The sequence below is a fragment of the Apus apus genome, chromosome 4 (genome assembly GCF_020740795.1).
Source record: "Apus apus isolate bApuApu2 chromosome 4, bApuApu2.pri.cur, whole genome shotgun sequence".
NCBI lineage: Eukaryota > Metazoa > Chordata > Aves > Apodiformes > Apodidae > Apus > Apus apus.
The window spans coordinates 13,997,659-14,018,895 of NC_067285.1; the positions used below are offsets into that span (position 1 = coordinate 13,997,659).

A 21,237-nucleotide genomic window follows, 5' to 3' on the forward strand; every position below is an offset into this window, starting at 1 on the left:
ATACTTCACTGAGGGGACTTTTCAAGTATGGTGCTGAGGAATGGGTGATGGGTCTTAGTTTCTCATTTCTATATTTAACTTGTAAGCATTGAAAAATAAATGGAGTTTACACTAGCTGCTAATCTGCTGAAAGTCCTGATTAGTTCTATTGCTAATACTCAAGGAACTTTGTTTCAAATTCACAAAGAACTGGTGTGGGTTAGAGTTGTCTAAATAGAAATACAGTGTTATCTTTGATATTTGAGACACTTTTGAATGAGAGTAATCCTGTTGATGGCATTAGACCTATTAACACACATTTTCAGGACCAAGGTCTTCAAATTAAATGGTTTAAGCCAGTGTCTTAAATCAATTACTCAAACTACTCTGGGCTGATAGGCTTTACAAATGTTAAGCAGCCTGCTGGTCCTAAGAGAAAGCTTTGCTATTATCCTTTAATTTGTAGGTTGGGTGACAGAAACAGAAAGAAATTAAGTAATTTTTCACAGATGTTTTCTGTGATCATGGGCAGATCTGAGACTGGTATTCTGTCTCTTTCCCATGGGTTTCTATAGTATTCTCGCTAAGACACATAGCACTTGATATAAGTTGCTTCCATTTTCAATGCACATCGAAATGTCAGCAGTTCCTCAGCAAACCTGTGAGGTGGGTTAAATGAGTGTTGTCCTCATTTTACAGTAGTAGAGAGACTAACCACCCATGAAGCTAGTGCTGAAGTAAGGATTAGGTCTTGGAGCATGATGCTTCTAGCTGTGTGTCCCCTAAAATGTAGTTTGTTAATGTGTTAAGCATTGCAAATCCAAACTCAGCAGGTGAATGCAGTAATCAGATATACTTGACTTTAATTTATCAGCACAATGATGGTTATTAAAATTCATGTTTAACTGAGATCACTGGCTAGGACGCCAGGACATAATGCTACTACTGCGTTGAAAGATTTTGGAGGTTTTCAATTCAAACTGGAGAGAGACAAAAATAACTGCTCTTCAAAGCATGTTGTAAAATCCCGTGTATGTACTTCTCTGTAGAGGCAAGGTTTTAGTCTGCTCTAGTTCTTGTTTCAATTTCAAATTCCAAGGCTGGAGTGCCTTCCCACCATAGGTGTGAAAGTTTGTCATTCAGGGGTGACAAACTTTTCCACTTCAACTATTTGGGTTTTTTTAGTGTTACAAGTACCAAGACAGACACAGTTTTTACAAACAAAATATTGTGCTGACACAAGGACAAATGGGGATAAACTCTCCTTGAACAGGGCTAATCTGAAAATGAGAAAGATGTTTCCAGCCTTTGAAGAGTGGTAGGAGCACACATCTGTTGGTTTGGAGAGGAACTACAGTGACTTAAGAAAGGGATTGTGAGGTAGTTTCCAGGATTAGGAGAGGTCTCTGGACTGGGTGTCCACAGATGTTCTCTCTGGTCCTGCTGCTTTTTTTTCTGTGGGGGTGGGAAAGAGTTGAATCCACTTGGTTGTGAAAGTATCTTTTTTCTAACTGTAGATTATATATATCTTGTGCTTCCAGAGCAATTGGATGTCTTGCCTTTTCCTCAACTCAATAAAGCATGAAAACAATAAATGGGGAGGAGATTGTATTTGTCTTTCAGTTTGAGGTGTAATTTATGGCTATGTGTGAGTATAGTTTCCTGTTACCCTGGTATTAAGGCTGCACCTCTTCAGGGATTTTCCTTAATCTTTTCATGTTGTCCAGTGTCTGGTCTGAACGTGTTGAGGATGGTGGCTGTAAAAACATTCTCATAGCTTGACTGCTGCAGTTTTGACACCATTTTGCTTTATGTAGTGGCAAAAGCATTAATGACCATTAGCCTCTGCTACAGCACCCACCACAGAGGTGTATTTATCCAAGTGTATTTGTGTGGAAATATTATAGAAATACCTATATATACTGAATTGAAATGTATAAAGGTGGAAATCATGAGAACGGTGGTGGCTTTGTTGGAAAAGTGTTCCTAAAGCAGCTCATATCAGAGGAATAAACAGGAACTAATCCGGGGACTAAACCTTCATATGTGGTTAAAAAAATCTGCATTGTTTAAAATGCTCCAGAGTTTAGATTTAGGATAGCTAGGTCCCAGTGTAAAAGGAGGTCTCTCTTTATGTCTATTCTCTCCTAGCCCCGAATACACATGCCAAAAGATGGATTCCAACTTATATCTTCTGGATACCAAGCATGGCTAAAGCAGGTTGGACTGTATTATTGTTATTCATCTCATGTAAGGGACCGTGTTGGACACCTGTGATTGTCTCATTAGTGAAGTACATAAATGAGGGTGTAATGAAGTTACAGTGCCATGTTAGTTGATACCCCTCATAGCCATCTCTGTTTTGTGTTTATGCATGCTGTGTTTGTATAACATTTTCTCACCAGTCTTACGAATGTGCACTTCCTGTACATAAAAGTTCAAAATGCAGTCACCTGAAAGTGAAAAGGGTTGGAGTGTGAAAAGAAATCTGCAACAAGAGCTCAAATTACAGAATTAAAATGAGCCTTCAAACACAAAGCTGCATGGTGGTGGTGCTGGTAATAATGGGGAGGCCACTGGGTTAAAACTCAAGAGAATTGCATCTAGCATCTAATTCAGATCTGCCTGGGTGAAACAAGTATGGACACCTACATCACATAACAATTGTGCAGTTTGACACAGTCTGACACTGTGGGGACTCCCCACTCGGAAGTGGCCTAATGTTATATTACTCTGGCTATTATTAAAGGCCAGGCTTTAGATGTCTCAGCAGTCTGCCTCTAGCAATTGCTGTCAGCTTTTCACTTTTGTGAGTGAAAAATCCCCCTTCAGAAAAAAATAGCTTAATTTACAAATTGCCTGTACAAATCTCTTCTCTCATGAAGATACATGTATGATGAACCCTGTGTCCTTGAGAATACATGGTTTAAAGTTGCTGTTTTTGTAGAAAGCCAGAATGATTGTGTTGTTATGGCAACAAAAACTGTAAATATGAAAACAGCACAGATAAGCTGCATCCTGTTGTCGTGGCAACGTGTGAAATGATGGAACGTGGTGAAGGGATCTATGGTACTGTGAGCCCAACAGAAACAAAGAGCCGAGTCACGTGCAGAGTGAGCGAACATTACAAACTACATCAGCAAACCCCCTTAAAGCAAACAAGAGTTTCATTGCAGGTGCTAACAGGATGGCTTTGACTTTCTCCAGTCTTGTTTCAGTATCTTACAAGTAATTGTAACTTGTTTGTGCAAGTTATTTGCTGCTGTCGACTTACATTGACTTCTGTGAAACTGAGAAGAGCTGAAACACCTATAAGAAGATGAGCATTAAGTTCTGTATTACATTTGCAAATAATTTCTTTGGGTAACTGATGTGTTGCAAAGGTGAAGAGTGCTTTGGAGCTTCTCTCAGAGAGACCATTTCTCTCTCCAAGTCCACACTATTGGACTAGTGAAGGTCGGCTGGGACACTGAAGCTGATGTTTTCTTGAGTTAAACTTTGCTGAGCTGAAAGCAAGGTATCTCAGAGGAATCTCAACTCTGCAATTATCTTCTCACAGAGCTCAAGTTTGTTGACCTGTGGGGCATGGCATCAGTTTCTGTTTCTCGTGTGTTAGGTTGGGAGAACAATAGGAAGAGAAAGGTGTGACTGTTCTGTTTTTCTTTTACTTCTGAGGCAAACAGACCTGTGTCTGTTCTTGCTATGTCATATTACCAGTGCTCTGATGCTTTGACTGAAAAATACTGAGGGGAAAAAGCCCAAAATGCTCAGGTGGTGAATTTTCTAAGGTGTCTTTCACATTGGGCAGCCTCCAATAATACAAGAATTTACACTTAAAAAACCATATTTTTCTCTGTGGGTGCATTCCTTTTGATTTTTAGTTTACTGTTATTGGTTCTAAACTATTTATCTTAAGTCTTCTTACTCCTCCTTGATCAAAGGAAAAGGTATGAACTGTGTCGTCCGCGGATGCTGCCATGGAATTAGTTTGCTATTCCAATTTCAGTTCTGTGATTTTGCCACAGGAAGTAAACGGGTTAGAGAGTTGATAGTAAGGGTGGAAACATTTGATCAAAAGAAAGAGCTCTTATGAGAAACCCAGAGGTTAATTTTTCTTTGAGGTGAGACTGATTTATTATAGGATATATACCAAGGGTCTTACCTGTAGGATTCTTTAAAAATGTGTATTGGAAAGAAAGCTACTTTTGTTGTATTTAAATACAGGAAACTACTTATGCATCCAGATGGAATGGTGCCTATGCATCAGGTGTATCCTCCTGGTGACTGTTTTTAACAGGATCCTAACATAATGATTTTATTTTATTATCCTCAGCATAGCTGAGTATTGATCTGCTGCCTGGCTTATACATAATGTGAGAAGTATCCCAGTAACACATTGTATTAATGCGGGCTAAAAGCATTTGGTATTACAGATGAGGTGGAGAAAGATGGAGTTCTGCAAGACTGGACACATACTATAAATATCCATAAAACTGACAATTTTATCTGAAAATGGTGCTGGCTGGGTTTGCGTATTTTTAGCCTACTTACTGGAGGTAATAGTTGAACACTACCTGAGCATGGGTCGCCCACACTGATGTGATTACCCTCTGCCCTTTAGTGACAGTTTTTTGTATTTAATGTTACTGCACTGCACTGCAGAGCTACATTTTGTTCTTCTGTGGGCTAAAGGAAATACAGAATCAGTGGCCAACAACACATGTTGCACAGAATCACCTAAGAATAGCATTTTAAGTAACCTATAAAGCTCTCTACTCCATCTGTTTCCTGAGAGTTTATTTTTTTAGAAAAAGTCAAATACCCACAGTTCATTCAGCCTTGATCTTCATTTAAGCCTTTCTTTGAATGGCAGTGTTGTGCTGCCAGCAGTCTAAAAGGTTCTGTTAGGTAAATGTTGCCCCTTTGAAGACAAGCTGCAATTGACTTCTGAGGGGAGGAAGGGGGGAATGTTTGTGTATAAATATGATCCATAGACATGACATTCCAATTCCTGTATTGTATTTATATCTTCTATGATTTAAGCTGTGAAATTGGGCAAATTAAGCTCTTAATTAGCTAAAACACTTACAAAATATTATTTTTATATATAAACAGGGAAGTTAAAAGTATCATTTTCAATGGCTGTGAAACATGGTAATTTAGAGTTAAAGCTAATCCCCTCCCCTTTGCATACCATAGTGAGAAAGTATGCATTACATAGGATCTGTAATGTAATGCACTCATCTGAGCCTTTCTGTCTCCCACTGTCTTTTTGAGTAGAATTTTTAAAGCCAAGTTATAAACCTGTAAATGTGTTTTATGCTGGAAATTCTTGGTGCTACCTGAACTAGATTGGTACCAGCAAATGGTGCTATAATCAAAACAAGGCAGCTCAGGTAATGGTGTGCACTTAAGTCAGCTGTGAAAGAGTGTAAAAAGCAGGCTGTGGTGAAACCAGGGCTCTTGCACTAGAATTGCACTTTTCCAAGGGGAAAAATGCAATGATTTTGGAAATATTTTGGGTTTGTAACTTTGTCATTTAGCATCTCCTCCTTAACTTCTAAAATATATATCCTATTTTCAGTAGATCCATATGTTTTTTAAGATTCAGATACTAATTCTTTGGGTGGAAAGTAGAAATAACCTTTCTTTCTACCATTCATCATTAGTACTTGGCCCTCATAGTACTTTGAGAATGCAAAATGCTATGCAGGTATATTGGTTATCTTTGAAACAGTTTTGTGTGTTAGGTGCCTAAGATGATAATCCTGAGAGATTTTACAGAATTAAATAAAACTAGAGGTAGTGGAAGTCTAATGAAACCTTCATTTCATCTCTCTGCCAATGTAGGTTAGTTTTCTGAAGAAGTCTGACTGAAATTGTACAAGTGCCCAAACTCTTGGAAGTGTCTTAGTTAAAGAATTAAATCTTACTATGCCATTAGAAATAAACTTAAAAAATTTTGATTGCTGCAAAATCAAACTTTGGACATGATGGAGCTTAATAGCAACTATGTTTTCTCACTTGTGATAGAACCTAATGTTCTTGATCTTGTAAGATTTTAAGCCTTCAGATAGTTTTATGGTTTAGACTTCGAGGTTACTTTCAGTAAGTTTGGGTAGGGCTTGCTTTTAACAACATCATTTTTTGGTGTTGCTTCAAGAAGCATGTACAAGTCTCTGCATGTTAACACTCCTTAAATAAGAGTATGGCATCTGAATCTTAAAGCTCTGCAAGTGCACTGTTTAGATTAATCTGCTTCATGGATTAAAGAGCTGTAATTATGAAAACAGTATTGTCTAGTTCAGATATGATCAACAGAACTCCCCTCATGCACTTGGCAATCGAGGATCTTGTACGCCTTATAGATGGGAAGTTGGCCCCTTTCTGAGATGTGTAATTTCTGTTTTTCTGGAATCCCAGAGGTTGAATTCTGGGAGTCACTTTCTGGGATGACATTTCTTCACAAACATTTACCTAAAAGCTGTGATTTGATCCTTCCAGATCCCACTAAGGTAAGAAATTATCTGGATAATCTGAATATGCAAACCTTTTTCTATGTCCCTTATCTTTGATATATAAGAATAGTTAGTGAACTGGAATCCCGTGTAAAAAGTTACTGCAAGCTAAGGAGTTACCAGAAGATTAGGGAAGAGCTGTGTGTACACAGCAAAGCTTGCAGAATGTAGTAACCCTCTGAGCCACAGGATGAAGGGGAAAACTGCTTCACTGAAGTCAGTGATCTGTACTGGGGTAAGAAGTCCAGTATTTCTTATGTTTGGAATCTAGGTAGAGTGTTATAACTGAACCCTTGTAGCATGTTCCAGCCTCTGATTTGTGAGGTGTAGTTGTTTCTAAGACAGATCCTACTGTTGTCCCAGGAACATATTCTCAGTTTTCCCTAAAGTGAGGTATTGGTTTTCTTGATTTGCAGTTTGTGAAAATGCTTCAAGGGTCTTTAATGAGAGAGCTCAATTACTTGAATTGTAGTACAACAGGAGCACAAACCACTTTAATTGTCTCCATACATGCTTGTTGAAATGTAACCAAAATGTCTGAACAAAATAGAAGCTGAGAAATTGTGAAAAGCCCTGGTTATGACAGCAACTGTGTGTTGCCCTTCATAATTCTGGTGCAATATGTGCCAGCTAGAAGAGCTGACAGTTTGCAGGCTAGCTGAACCCTGGGAATGCCTTCTTAGGGTCACACTCTGAGGAGTACTGGAGATGCCTCTTTTTATTTTATAAATTTATCCTCTTACTATGGAAAAACTGCCAAGGAAAACTGCTAGTGGCAAAGAATTACCTTGGTTTAAGTGGAGGGAACAGTGGTCTTGGGTGTAAGGAGGTATAAATTCTGTGTGGGTTTGGGCTATTGTTTTTTGACTTAATTAAGACTTACAGCTTTTAACATTTTTCTAATTTTCAAATGAAAACAGTAAAAAACTTTTGGAGAAAGTTATAAAAGTATTAATTTGCTCTGAGCATGCTAATCTCTTTGGTAAGTTCATAATTAGGCAGGAATTTTTTTTTTTTAAATGAGTATTTTTGTCTCTCAGGTATATAACTGCTCTATAACTGGTAAATCTGTATTCATATGTTAGGGATTCTAAAGGCATATTATTTACACAATTCACTGGAATGGCTCCTTTGAAAGTTGGGTGGCTCTCTCATGTAATTATGTATTTAGTATGCCTTGCATCCACTGTTGGGATAGGAGGGAAAAGAAAAAGCAAAGCCCCACAAAAATCTATTAAGTTAATAATAAAAATCTCATTCCTCTTTTGCAAATTTTTTTTTAAGTTATGTCACATAACTTTTCAGAGAAGAGGTCTGTATGATCAGGTGCTACCCAAGCTATCAAATGAAGTATCTGTGGCAGGTTTTTAAATTGTGAAAGTACAAAAGATGCATGGGAAATTCCTTTGCTTTCTTATTTTTTTAATCATATTTATTTAATCAAAGAGAACACTTACCTGAGCAGTAATGGGAGAAATAAAATAATGCTTTTCATATTTGTGTATTTTTTGGGAGGCTGAAAGGATGAAAAGCAGACCAATGAAGGCAACAAAAAAAAACTTTTTAGCCAGAAGTAAATTTCTGGAATTGTTACTAAGTTTCATGAGACCAAAGTTTGTATGTAAATAGCAGCTGATACATTTCATACAATATGTTGCATTCTGTGGTGACGGGAAGAGTACGCATTGGACAACATGTGAAAGTGATTTGTGTTATATTTTGGCACTAATGAGCTTAAATATTTAATCAAAAAACTGTAAGAGGAACTGAGTAGGTCTGAAAATTATTTGTTTTATTCTCCCATTGGTGGTGTTATATTATAAAAATATTTGTGAATATTAGGAATTCTGTTAACATCTGAGCATGTGTTTGATGAAACATGGTAAAGGATCAAAATTCCTAGGGCACATTTCTTGATCATTATCTCATAGAGAGAATGCAGGAAAATATTACAAAAGAGACTTTCAGGGAGAGCTGTACTTGCCAGCCGTCCCATATTTGCTTTCTAAAGTGATGAAAACAAGAAGGGGGGGAAGATCTGTCTCCTCATATCAAGATCAGGTCTGGTATAAGTAGTTTTACTACTCTTTGGAGCATCCCTTATGTTTTATCTGCTTCTGTTTCATTAGCAGAATTTCTAGCACTTACTTTCCCTTCTTGTCCTATGTCTTTTAATAGTTAAAACTTCTGTTTTTCTTGGCACAACCATATCCAGTCCCATGGCTTATGATCAGCTGGACCAACCAGAAAAAGCCCCATGTCTCTGTTTGTAAACTCTTCAGCTCTAGTCAACATATGTCATGTTCTGCTTACACTCTTTAATGAAAATATTGGGAGAACAGGATCTAAATTTCCATCTCCCAAGATAAGTAGAATTTATTTGCTTATCTTTAGAGTTCAACTGTATCAAGCACTGAGCACTGTTCTAGACTGGAAATAATTCTAAACTGGGGAAGGATTAAAATAGATGTGGTTGGCAACTGGAATTTGCATTATGTAGAGTTGACCAAAACCCAGGCCTCTGAAAAAAGTCTATTTCACTTTGCCACTAACTTGTGAAGATGTGCAAAAATATATATTAGGTTGCCTGCGAATCAAAGGTGTTTTAGGCATGTAGGTTATCATAAGGTTGAGTGCAGGGTGCAGGCAGGGATAATAGTCTATTACACTTTAATATGTTAAAATGCACTATAATTAAAGACAGTAATTCTGCTCTACTGTCTAATTAATTTCTCAAGTGTTTATAAAGGAAATGTCTTTAAACTATTGTTTGGTTGTTGTTCTTGTTTCTCCGAGAGTTCAGTGAAGTGAGTTTGTATTTTCATGCCTGTTCACTATAGTTGTAAATTTTAGTAGTTCTAGAACTTCTATTTTTTTTTTTTCCCCATGTAGAGCCACTTAGTTTTACAGGACAAGGTGATACATTTCTGACCTGTAACACAATTTACTAAAACTGTGTTAGTTACCCCTAGTATATTGTATTTGCTGAAGGACTGGAAGAGAACAAATTTGATTAAAAAAACCCAGTCCGAAATAGTAATGTATAATCTTGTTATGCACTAGCAAATAAGGTAAATAACCAATTTTTAGCAGTGGCAAAAATTTAGCTACTGAGTGTGTATTGAGATTTGTCTTTAGGACATCAAATAATTGGAAGAGAGGGAAGGCTATTAGAGGCACAACATCTGATGTAGTAAAATATGTTCTTGAAATATAGTTACTATAATAATTGAATAGGTTAAAATATGACTTCCTTTCAGCTCATGGTTACTGCCCACTCAGCTCAGCCAGTGACTGTGGATGATTTTAGCCTGTGTTAATTCAAAATAAGACAAGCCCATTTTAATCACCAGTGCAGCAGTTGGTACCGGCTTCTGTCAGTAGGAGGATGATGGTCCTGAAACTGTATTCCCTGTATTTCTTTAGTGGCAAAATGTATTTCAGAGTTCAGGGAATAGGGCACAAAATAAGTTGGAAAAATAAATTCTGCTTTTTTTTTTTTTTCTCCAAATCCCTGTTTTATGCCAGTCAATGTGTATTAAAGATGCTTAGCTTCTATAAATTAAAAGCTTTATTTCTCTATGTCTGAAAGCTGTGCAGACATCCAGAGTATTAATGCAATCAGGAGTCAGGAAGGTAAGGGAGTCCGCTGAATCCTGGCCCAGTACTTTGCAAGCAATATCAGCATTCCCATTTGGCTGTAGTCCAAACGTGGTGCCTCTGTATCTTTGCTTTGAAGAGTCAATGTAGATTGACTTGAGTTCAGGAGAGGATTTTGTCAGTCAGCTTTCAAATATTGAGCGTTGAGGCCAGTCCCTTGTTTGTGGAGTTGACAGTACAAAAGTGAGTGTTTGACACGTGGGTTGCTCAGTTGCTGGGAATAGAGGCTGTTGAGATTTTTCAGAGATTGGGCTGTAAATGAAGTTGTTCCATTGGGTCACTCATCTGATTTACTCACAAGCTGTTTCTATTGAAGCACCTGAGGCCTTTTGTTCATGCTTGTGAATAAGCCTCTTTCAGACACCAACAGTAATTTAAAGTCTCTGCTTCCTTCAATAGGTAAAAGGCAAGTACAGGAATGACATTTTCTCCCACACTGTGTGCAACTGCACACGTATTTTTTAAGATAGGTAGCAGTAGTATAAATTTTGTTATATACTAGAGCAGATTCGGAAGTCATGTAAGGTGTTGGTAATTTTTTTTACTGCATACTTCCTGTCTGTGGAATAACACTAACCAGCGAGAGTGCATGGATGGGTAGCAATATCCTCTGTAGGTGCAGGGAGGTCAGCAGAGTAGTCCTCCAATGTTTTCCTTTGTTACCATGCCAATTTTAGAGAAAGACATTACCTTGTAAGTGCCCTGGTGCAATGGAGTGCCATACCTGCAGCTTGTAGTGACTGACTTGAGCCATAATCTGACATAAACTCTGAAGCAACATAAGATTGCCTTTCCACTGACAGAGTAGTCCTCATTTCTGCTGATGCTGTGTATTTTCATGCTTTGGTCAGGACAAATATTTAAAGTAAGCTCTTGCATCTTGTCAGTTGAGTTTTAATGGCAAACAGTTATTTGAGTTCATTATCACAGCATGAATACTTGAGCCAGCGCAAGGGATAGGAAAGCCTGAGAAGAGGGAATAAATGGTTGGATCAAGACTTTGTTAAGCCTTTATGCAAAAAAAATTTTAAAAATCACCTCATTTATTTTGTATGATGTTATGAATCCTAGGATAGGTAGTAGTAAGCAGGTAATACTTACCTAGTGAATTTGCTCTGCATCATCAGAGGTACCATGTTGTCATTAACCTCCCTTATTACTTATTTACTGTGACATTCTTGAAGAGTGATAAACAACTTTCGTTTAAGTAGATCTATTATTTAATCAATGAAATGCTTAATCGTAGATGTCCACTGTAATATATATACATATATATTTACACACACACTTTTTTTAAAGCTGTCACAACAGCTTTTAATAGCTGGAGTGATACATACTATATTACAAACAAAAGATTGCTGGCATTTGGGAGGTTTTCACGTGTGGGGGTGTTTGTATTCTAGGAGATTAGGATAGCAGACAAGGAAGCATGGCTCAGATTTTTGTTGCTAGTTATAATACTATGGCTGCAATTTTGTCATCAGGAGGGGCATTATCTGCAATTTCATGTGTAATATTAAAAAGTACTCCAATTCTCAAGTTTCAGTATCTCTGTAAAGTGAAGAGTTCTTTTAAAAGAAGTAAAAATGAACGGAGGAATTTATTTTAAGGTATTGTAAACTTCCAATATGCACATTTGTGAAGGTTGTGTTCCTCAGCAGTCTTTTAATACTGTTTCTGGAACAGCAATGTAAAAGGCAACAAAGTACAGCAAAGAACGTGGTGATAGACAGGGTTAATCTCTCTCTGGCTGTCTGCACCATACCAGCTTATGGAGACTGGTGATCACTTTTCTGCTCATTCAAGGATGGGTTATGTTGCTTCTACATACTAATTTAGTGCAAGATTGTGCAAGGTTTTCTAGCCTTTTTAAGAGCAAGAGACTATGGTTCAAAAGGCAGCTGTCATTTCATACCCCTTCCACCTGCCCTTTCCACTCAGATTTCCTCCCATCCCCCCCCTTTTTTTTTTTTTTTAAAAAAAAAAAGGGTGAAAGGAGAGGGCTGCAAAAAAGAAGAGTATGAGGATTTGAAATCTCTAACATCTAATATATCACATCCTACAATTTTCATAGCTATCTGTGAATTTAAAATACACTTTTTTCCCCTGCTTTGCCGGTAACTGGACAAATGCAACAGTGCTAATGGCATAAAAAACTCTGTGGCTAGTAAAAGCAATTGGTAGCATAATGCATCCTTAAATTTTATAATAGTGGTGTAAAATGAACAAGCAACTCTGTATTTCAGGGGACTTTTAACTGGCTTTAATGGCTTTTAACTGTCAAAATGGCTGGTATTTTTCTTGATTGGCTACTTTGATTTCTTTTCTGTATTGGTGTTTGGAGGAACAAAATTAATATATTGGAGTAGCTGTATTTTATGTAACCAATAACAAGGCAAGCAGAAACGTGAAACTACTATAAAGTGACACCAAGTTCTGATACACCTTGGATTGCAAGTTTTTCCTTTCATCCCCTTTATGGGCAAAACCCAAATATTTACTTTCCTTGCCAGTATTACACTTGAAGTTGTCATTTTCTTTTCTGCTTCCCTTGCAAAATTGCTTGCTTTGTGTTGTGCCTGGAGCATGCTTGTGCACGGAGAAGAGGTCTAATTAATTGGAAATAAACTTTTTGTTACTGGAAAAACTCGCACACTGGTGTAGAAAATTAATTTTAAAAATTTACTTTCTTGATCCATAGTGCCTTTTTCTTGCTTCTATAACATCTGTAAAGCTTCTCTCAAGGAAAAGATTCATCAGCAGTTTGTATTTTCTTAAGGATGTCTCAGTCTTTGAGGTCAGCTGCAGTAGTGTTGATGGCTAAGCCTTGAAAGTTCCTGTAATCTGTGCCATCCTGTCTCATACAGTCCCATCTCATAGTTGTCCTTTCTCTGCAGTGCTCTATGCCCAGATCTCTGTGGCTGGGCTGCTCCAGCCTGGCGGACAGCATGCCCTCGCTACGATGCCTGTATAACCCAGGGACTGGCGCACTCCCAGCTTTCCAGGTACTTTCTGTCTCTCCTCACTCCTTTCCTCTCCATCTGTGTACGTGAGCATCTCCTCCTTCACTTGCTTGCTTTATCTTGGTTTATTCTGCTTCATACTGTATGCCTCTCCTATGTTATTCAGATCCCTGGTATTTAAACCCGTCTCATGTAGATTTAGGGCAGCTCAGTACTGGGGCATTTCCATTACCTCGGTATAATGATGTTGTCAAAATTGGCTTGGTACCATCTTTTCCGTTGGCTTTCAACTGTGTCAAGAATATACCACTTAATTATATTTGGCAAACGGTATCCATCACACAGTCTCCAATCTGGCTATTCATGCAGTGATTCCCCTCCTATCTAAATTTTCTGTGTGCCACTTAAAGGACTGAGGGGGTGGGTTCGTTGCCTTACTGATAATTGATGCCAGCATTTGTTTACTTCCATTTATTAGCAGTAGTCTGGACATTTTGATTACAGAAAATTATTGTACAAGCAAGCTGTCAATCAAAAGGCAAATAAAGGAAACCTGTTTTTTCTTTGATCACTGAATTTGTTAGATTCAAGCTTTTCCCTGTATTGAGACAGCTCTCTGCCAAACAGGTTTGTTCAGATGCTTTGGGTAACTTGTCAATCTTACAAAATGCAGACGCTCTCCTGTGGGCTAAGAAGGCTATTGGGTGAGTATCTAGAAACCTAGACAGGGCTCTCAAGATCATTGCAAGCATTTTATCATGACATGTGGCTACAAACAGCAGAGTCTGGGTAGCAGAGATGTTATGTTCAGGTTGGACAGGTGTCTCTGAGATGTTGTGTGAACTGCAGTGACAGAGGGGCCTTAGGAATATCTTAGAGAGCGTGTTTATTGGACCTCATGGAAGTATGGACTTTCACTTCAAGATTTATGCTGCTGGATTACACTACTGCTGACCTAATCTGTGGCAGGCAGTTTTATTCATCAATATATTGCAAAACCAAGCTTAATGAATAAGATAGAATATTTCTAAAATTAAAAGTAATTTGGTGAATGTTCATTATCTGCCTCTGAAGGACTGTATGCGAAGATTATTTTGAATTTGACTTCTTGCTCCCAGGGCTAGGAGAGTTCTATGGAAATAATCCTCTCAGTCTCAGGGGAGGCTTAAGTGTCTTACATCATTTTGCTGCAACTCTTTTTGCTGATCCAGCAGTAGCACTGATGGACTCTGGAAGATGTCTTGCCAGGCCTCCTTTGCTGAAACAAGCTTTTAGCAGAGCTTTCCATGGGGGAGGGAGAAGATGACTTTTTATTAGTCTAAGAGGACTCTGGAGACAACAGGGAGAATTTAGGCTCCTACTTCTAATCCTGATTTGCCTAATTTGACTAAATCGGATGGGCCTCTTTTTTGGGCTTTCTGCTGTTGAATAAATCTCAGATCTCTTTAAGCTCAGGTTTTAGAGAACCTTAGCAGTACATGGAAAGCAATTTATAAACTCAAATTGGTACTCCTTTCTTTCTACTTGAATTATTTTTGATTACTCAGAATAAGCATGTATTTTAGCTCAAGGTATTCTTCCTGATGATAGATATAAACAGTAGTTTTTCTTCTAATGCAGTGCATTGATTTTGGGTCTGAGGAGTCAGCTGCATAGCTATTCACTACGTGCTGCCTTATTGGGAGAGTAGTAGGACTTGGACTTTTGCATTCCTCCAGATTTTGAGAGACATCTCCATGCTTATTTAGTGACTGTGGGAACTGGGGAAGTCTGCCTCACTTACCACCTGAAATGGTATACTGGTATTGTTTCAAAACACTCTGTGTTGAGGAACACATTTAGTACTGACTGAGAGAGAAACTAAACTGCCAGCAACAGCTTCTGCAGCAGTGAGTCATCCATATTTCAGTCTGTTGGGTTTTTTTTAAATTTTATTTCAATGGGCTTTGACCCGATTAACTTGCATGGTTTGAAGAAAAACTCCCCACTATGAGGCATGGCTTCTGCATTTTCCAGTGCAGAAGTCTACATGGGAGTGGTTTGGAGCCTGTTTGGTGTTGTCATGTTGCAACATTTCATTGTTCTTTAATGCTTTCTTTTGATACTGAATCTTCAGGAAGGCATTAAAGACTTTATTGTAGCCCAGCAAATTTTCTCGTGTTATTTTCCTTTTTCCATAGCAAGCTTGAAGTAACTGGAGAAGCATATCAATGTTCTTTGCTTGTGGCAAAAGAGAAGATGCCATCTGGAAGGCTACTTAGTCACTGCTGAATTTGTCTAGTTATTTACATGCTTACCTTCAGATGCTCAGACAGAAACGTGGAAAAAGGCTCTTTTTTAATAGTTCAGTTAAAGCCCTGCTGACTTCTCATGGGAAACATTGGCAGATAGTTGATTTAGAGATTATTCTGTTAATATGTCAGACAACTTCATTTTTCTTTGTGTGTTTTTATTATTGGATGCACTTGTGTAAAAACGGGATCTTCTGGTTCCTCAGCTCTATTTGGCAGTCCTCCCACAGTGGGAAGGGTTTTAAGGCAGGAATAAGGAGCTAGAAATGGTTCTTTTGGACATCTTTTAACTCAAAGGGCTTTGCAACTGATAGGCTATTGTGTTATTGCATTTCATAGAGATCATGGTGGAAGATGGCAGCAAATTGGAGCATGACCTCCTATAAGGCACTGTGGGAAGGGGTCAAGGAGGATATTATAACTAGAGAAAAAGGCCAGCTATTCCATTTTCCGTGTCTTGGATGTCAAATCTTACTGTACTGTTCTTGTGCAAAGCAACAGAAAATTAGGTTGCATGTAAATTCTCCTAATAATAGAAACATAAAATTTTGTAGAGTATGTTCTTTTTCCTAGAAACCATGCTTTGGAAGTTTCTAGATGTACCTGTTGGTGTCTGTTCTCATGACATTTTTTGTTTTAAGCTAATATTCTTTCTCTTTTAAATTTTTTCCATGCATGCTCACAGGTTCAGTTTATGTTGGTTTTAATAGTTGCAGTTCTTTGAAAATTCTGTTTTACAATTACACCCATCAAGTATGACAAGGAAATGATCGTATTAATTACTTCCGTGTTTGCAGAAGACCACGATATTTCCTTGAATTTATTTCTGTAAGATATTTTGTAAATGAGGAGACTTAAGGAGCAATTTTAGTTTTGCCAAAGGTTATGCATCAGGGTAATCACAGAGAACAATCCAGCTTTTCCTTTTTACCTCATTGACACCCATCACAAACATCAGCTTCAGTTTAGATTGTAAACTTTTTGAGACAAGAGTCATGCTTTGTTTTCTTTGTCTGGAACCATGTCTTGTCAGCTTTGTTTTGCCAGATCTGAAACTCTATTTCTGTTAACAGGCTCTAGTAGTCCAAGGGGAGCATTAGGTTTTGTGGTGGAGGAAGCAGTATCTTGTTGTATATGGAACTGTCTGGAGTGCCAGAAATTCACATTTTGCTTTTCCTGTAATGAAGGTCTTGATCATAAAGAACTGCACATCAGGGTTTGATGGGTGAAGGGGATTACCTTCTGCTTGGCTTTGGAGAAGCAAAGTTTGTCTTCCTTGGTTCTGGCAGAAAGCTCTCTCCTGGTTGAGGAAGGTGTGGGTGTACTGTGCTAGGCAAATTGAAGTGAGCAGGAACGCACTAGAGGTTGTGCAGCATGTACACTGCTCCTTTCTTTGGACTGAGATCACTTTTGGAGAGAGTATGAAAGATGTAAATGATCTGTAGTAATGGAAGCCTTTTGCACCCACAAGGAAGAGATGAACTAATTTCTCAAATGATTTTTACACCTGGTTTTTTCTAATATTTATATTTTTGTGTTAGGAAGTGGATCATTTGTTAAAGAAGCATCGACAGTAACTAGAAACACTCATCTTTGTAAATTTCTTTCAGCCTGTTAATGCATTTTTGCTTTGAAAGTTTACACTGTATTTCTCACCAATAAAATGTCAGCGTGAGAAGTAGTAGTACATTATTTATGGTCTTACAGGAGGCTAAAGCTAAAGTCTTGGGGTGGGCAAGCTGTGCATGCTCAGAATGCGTTTGTGAGAAATACGTTTGAAGGAAGTTGTTCAGCTTTGTAGCCAATGTTGGCTGGTGTGTATAGTCCTATCTCTAATTGGGAGAGAGATGGGGTGTCCAGTTGGTAGACTCCATCAGTGTGGAGACATGGCTGCCCTCGTCCCAGCCTGCTTTGCGTTCTCCCTTGCACTCTCCCAGTGGCCGTGTGAAATCTGCCCGCAGGCTGTTTATGGTGTGTCTCTAAAAGGGAATCATAATTTTGGTGACTAATAGCCAGAGCATGTGGCTCCAGCACCCCCCGGCTGGTGGCAGGCTCTGCCCTGGTTATGAATGTAGTTAGGTGGCCCCCAACTGTTTACAAGACAGCAGAGGTGAGATCTTTGATTGACAAGTCAGAAATGCATTAGATCATTCCCTCTGCCAGTCTCTGGTTCATGCTGTTAAAAATGTCAGCCTCTCCAAGTTTGAATGGCAGCCCGAGGGCCTCAGAAGCTTTTTGTTTTCTGAGATGGAAACACAAATTGGATGTGTGCCTGAGCGCTTCATCCTGGGCTGTAATTTCATCTTTTAGCTAAGAACCACAAGGTACATGAGCAAAGCACCCTGTAAACAATAATACTGGGGAAAAAAATAAACAAGGTCGTGTTTCTGGAACGTTGATCCACTGGTGTCCTGACCTCTATCACGTTGAACATCTCCACTCTGATTGCTGTTCCCTTTGGCATTACAATGAGAGGAGAGAGACTGACACTGGAGGCAAACATTTAAAGTTGCAGTGTTGTTGCACATTTCTTGTATTGGCTATGAAATATTGAACTGCCACAATGTCACACCTGTTTTTTTAAGCAAAGTTTCTTGTTGGAGTTGTTTGGCAGCAGTTTCTCCTGTTCCTCCTCATCTTACCACCTGGCAGGAGCAATTATAAAGGCATGAGAGGGGATATGAGAAGGAGCAGAAGTGAAGCCAAATTAATAGCATAATTTTTGCCCCCATCTGTGGTTCAGACTTCTGGGAGCTTCACTGCAGGAGGACCAAGAGGGTTATCCTAGCTGGGGATTTATTTTATTTTTTATTTAATAAAATAGATGCCCAGTGCCTAGAGAACAACTTTAGTAAACAAATGTATTTAAGGTTTTATCCCTCTTTAAATCTAATGGCCTTACCTTTCTGGTGGCATAACCTGCTCTGCGCTGTTACATGTTGGTGCTGGGAAGCCCACTGAGCTCTGACAGCCCCTAGTTTGTGCTGCAAGATCTTGGCTCTCAGGTGGCAGCAAAGAGATGCTTCCCTCCTTTCATGTGGCAAAAAAATCCACTTGTCTGTGGATGAGTGGAGATGGACTGGGGTTTTTTTTGTAGTGTTTAGTAATTAGAAATCTGCATTTATTTTTCACATGTATTGATTGTTTAAAGTTGCACATGTGTTTATTAGTTCTTCAGTCTGAGTATCAGGAAGTGTGGCAGTATCTGTCTCTGAGAAATGCCACCCCAGGATGCCCACCATGATGATTAATTTTAAACTGCACTGTAGCTAAAAAGCCTCCCCTCCTTCAGCCTCTGTTAGTTACTGTGCAACGCACCCGACCTGGTACAGAGAGGGTGAGGTCTTCAGCACACCGGCATTAGTTTGGCGTGGTTTAAAATAAAGGAAACAAAACTCATCCGAGTTTTCTTTCCTCCCTCGTTAGAAGTCAGAAAGGTGTGTAAAACCGTAGTGACAAATGGCATACGCAGCGCCGTGCTGAAGGCGTACAGGTATTTTTAAAGCTAGCTCCAGTTCCTCAGGACTCTGAACATCTGCTTGGAGGTATTGTAGAGCTGCACAATGCACTAATTGAATTACTCTTTTCTGGAGTTGCAGACTGCACTAATTGAATTAGAATCAGGCTGCGCGTGTGCGCGCCCCCGCCTGTGCGCGAGTGTCCGGGAGGGGAGCGGGGGAGTGCGGGGGGGCCCGGCCATCCCACGTCCTGTGCTGCGCTCTCACGGCCCCGGCGGGTACTGCAGGGCCGGGGGGGCTGCCCACCCACCCCCTCCTGCCGCTCCCGGGGGCTCCGGCCCTTCGGAGATCTCTTAACAAAACGGCCTCTTCGCGCGATTTCATTTATTTTCTTTTTTTAAACAACATTTTAGTGACTTTTCCGTGCTCTTCCGAATTCTAACTGTTGTCTAATCTTAAATCTGTCTTGCTTTATATGACGAAGGCATTAAATACACCCCACTGCAGTCCCCTCACAGCAGTTATGTTTCTATGTGTTTAGCACCCGTGTAGCCCCGCTGTAAATCGCTCGGCTCGGTTATCATTTTGAATTCGATGGTTCCATAGGCAGTGCTTCAGAGGAAGCCAGTTGCACAAGATCAAGTTTCCCTAGTTCTTCAGAACTGGCAAAGAGCTAATACCATATTAAATAATAATCTTAATTTAAAAATTAAAATATGGATTTTTAAAACAAATTTTGAGACGTCATGAAATACTTGATCCTCCAGCATTTAAGCCAATGTTAGAATCCAGTGACTCGTGGGAAATACAACATGCAGAGGTAGTTCTGAATAACTTTAAAGGCATGCATGTATAGGGAGAACAAAGTGAAATAATTCTTCCTTGAAATCAGATGTTTATGTGACCACATGCACATTTCAGAGGGACTGACCCAAATATGCAGTGTAGAAATGCACTTCCCAATCTTAAAATTCATAGTGTGAAGTGATAATTACTGTGCTACACTCCATTGGATGGGTTTCTTTTTATTTTTCCTGCTTTCTGTTGGCTAATACTTACATGGTGCCTAAAAGTAGTCAGATACTCCTCTTTTCTATATTCTTTCTTCCACAGACAACCAGATTACTCAGTTTTCCATAAGATTTCAACCATTTCCACTTTCTGTAGGTCATTCTCATAAACATTGAGATAAGATGGTATTTATTTTGTTTCAACGGTTGTTTTAGATTTTTTTTTACTTTTCAAATAGGTGAAAATAATTTACTCAAATGCTCTGCAAACTAAATAAAATTAAACTATGCTTGTCAAAATACATAAACAATACTCTGTGATGTGCATGATTTTTTTGTTTGTGTATTTGCCCCATGTCTGGTGATGTTAAACAGGGCTTCTAATTACCACTGAGAATTAGCAAAGTGCTGCTGTACACAGAACTTGGGAATTTTCAGTTTCGCTGAAATTTGTTTAATAACCTGCTTCCCTCCAAAATGGAAAGCAAGGGGTTTTTTTTAAAATGCATACAATGGTTTTGTGTTGCTTTTGGAGGAGAACTCCCAAACAAATATATCCATTAAATGGATTTTGTTTTTATTTACATTTTTAGTTGCTTCTCTTAGGTGTTTTTATTTTTTTATATATATACACACACATATATATAAGTATAAAAAAAGTAAAATCAGATTGTCAGCCTTCTTGGCTCCCTTTCCAATTAGACTGCTTCTAGTAGTCATTTCTCATGAAATATCCCAGAAACTCATTGGTCTTGGCCAACTGTTTATTTGGGGTTTATGTTTAGTTCTTAAATGATCACGAATGTGATATGGTACTATTACGGAATTTTCTTAATTGTGTCTGTACGTAGTAAGATCAGCCATTCACCTTTTGCCTACCTTCTACAAAAATCCTTGTGATTTATTCTCTCAAGGTACAACCATATGTCCAGCAAACAAAGGAAGCAACTCTTCATTCAGCCAATAAAGCTGCATATGTTTTTACTCTTTCAGGAATATGCCTTGCTCTTCATCTTCAGAGTAATAAACTGTGCAGCAACCCTTTGATGTAGGTAATAACATTTGACCTTGCAACAGAGTACGTTCCCTTGTTGAAATGAAGACAACTAGCATGATGATGTTTTGGGTTGTTCTTAATTTTAAAATAATAAGTTGTATAGCGTAAGACACCTACATACAGTGCCTTCTTTTGGCAGAAGTCAGAAGTGAAGATGGCTGTGTTGGGGGCTTTGGGGTTGTCACCTTTAAAATAATGTGGGAATGAGTTTGTTGCTGCCTTAAGAAAAAGCTGTAAGTGGGAAATAATCTATTCCATCCACTGTATAAAGTGCTTTTGAAAACAATCTATTTCTAGAACC

At 38.7% G+C, this 21,237-nt stretch overlaps 1 protein-coding gene across 11 annotated transcripts in view; it reads left to right on the plus strand.

The window, feature by feature from the left end:
- The window catches only part of BTRC (beta-transducin repeat containing E3 ubiquitin protein ligase), a 119,435-nt gene that overhangs the window by 14,314 nt on the left and 83,884 nt on the right, over positions 1-21,237 (plus strand). For 7 of the 11 annotated variants that reach the window (XR_007889327.1, XM_051617467.1, XM_051617469.1 and 4 more), the window contains 2 exons: positions 2,131-2,199; positions 13,055-13,162. The exons of 2 other annotated variants lie outside the window; for them this stretch is intronic. Coding sequence is in view for 8 of the 9 variants with exons in the window: in XM_051617467.1 (XP_051473427.1) it covers positions 2,131-2,199; positions 13,055-13,162 (177 nt within the window). In the remaining variant the exon portion in view is untranslated. The remainder of the gene's footprint in view (positions 1-2,130; positions 2,200-13,054; positions 13,163-21,237) is intronic. 2 more of the 11 variants (XM_051617470.1, XM_051617474.1) reach the window with 2 other exon arrangements.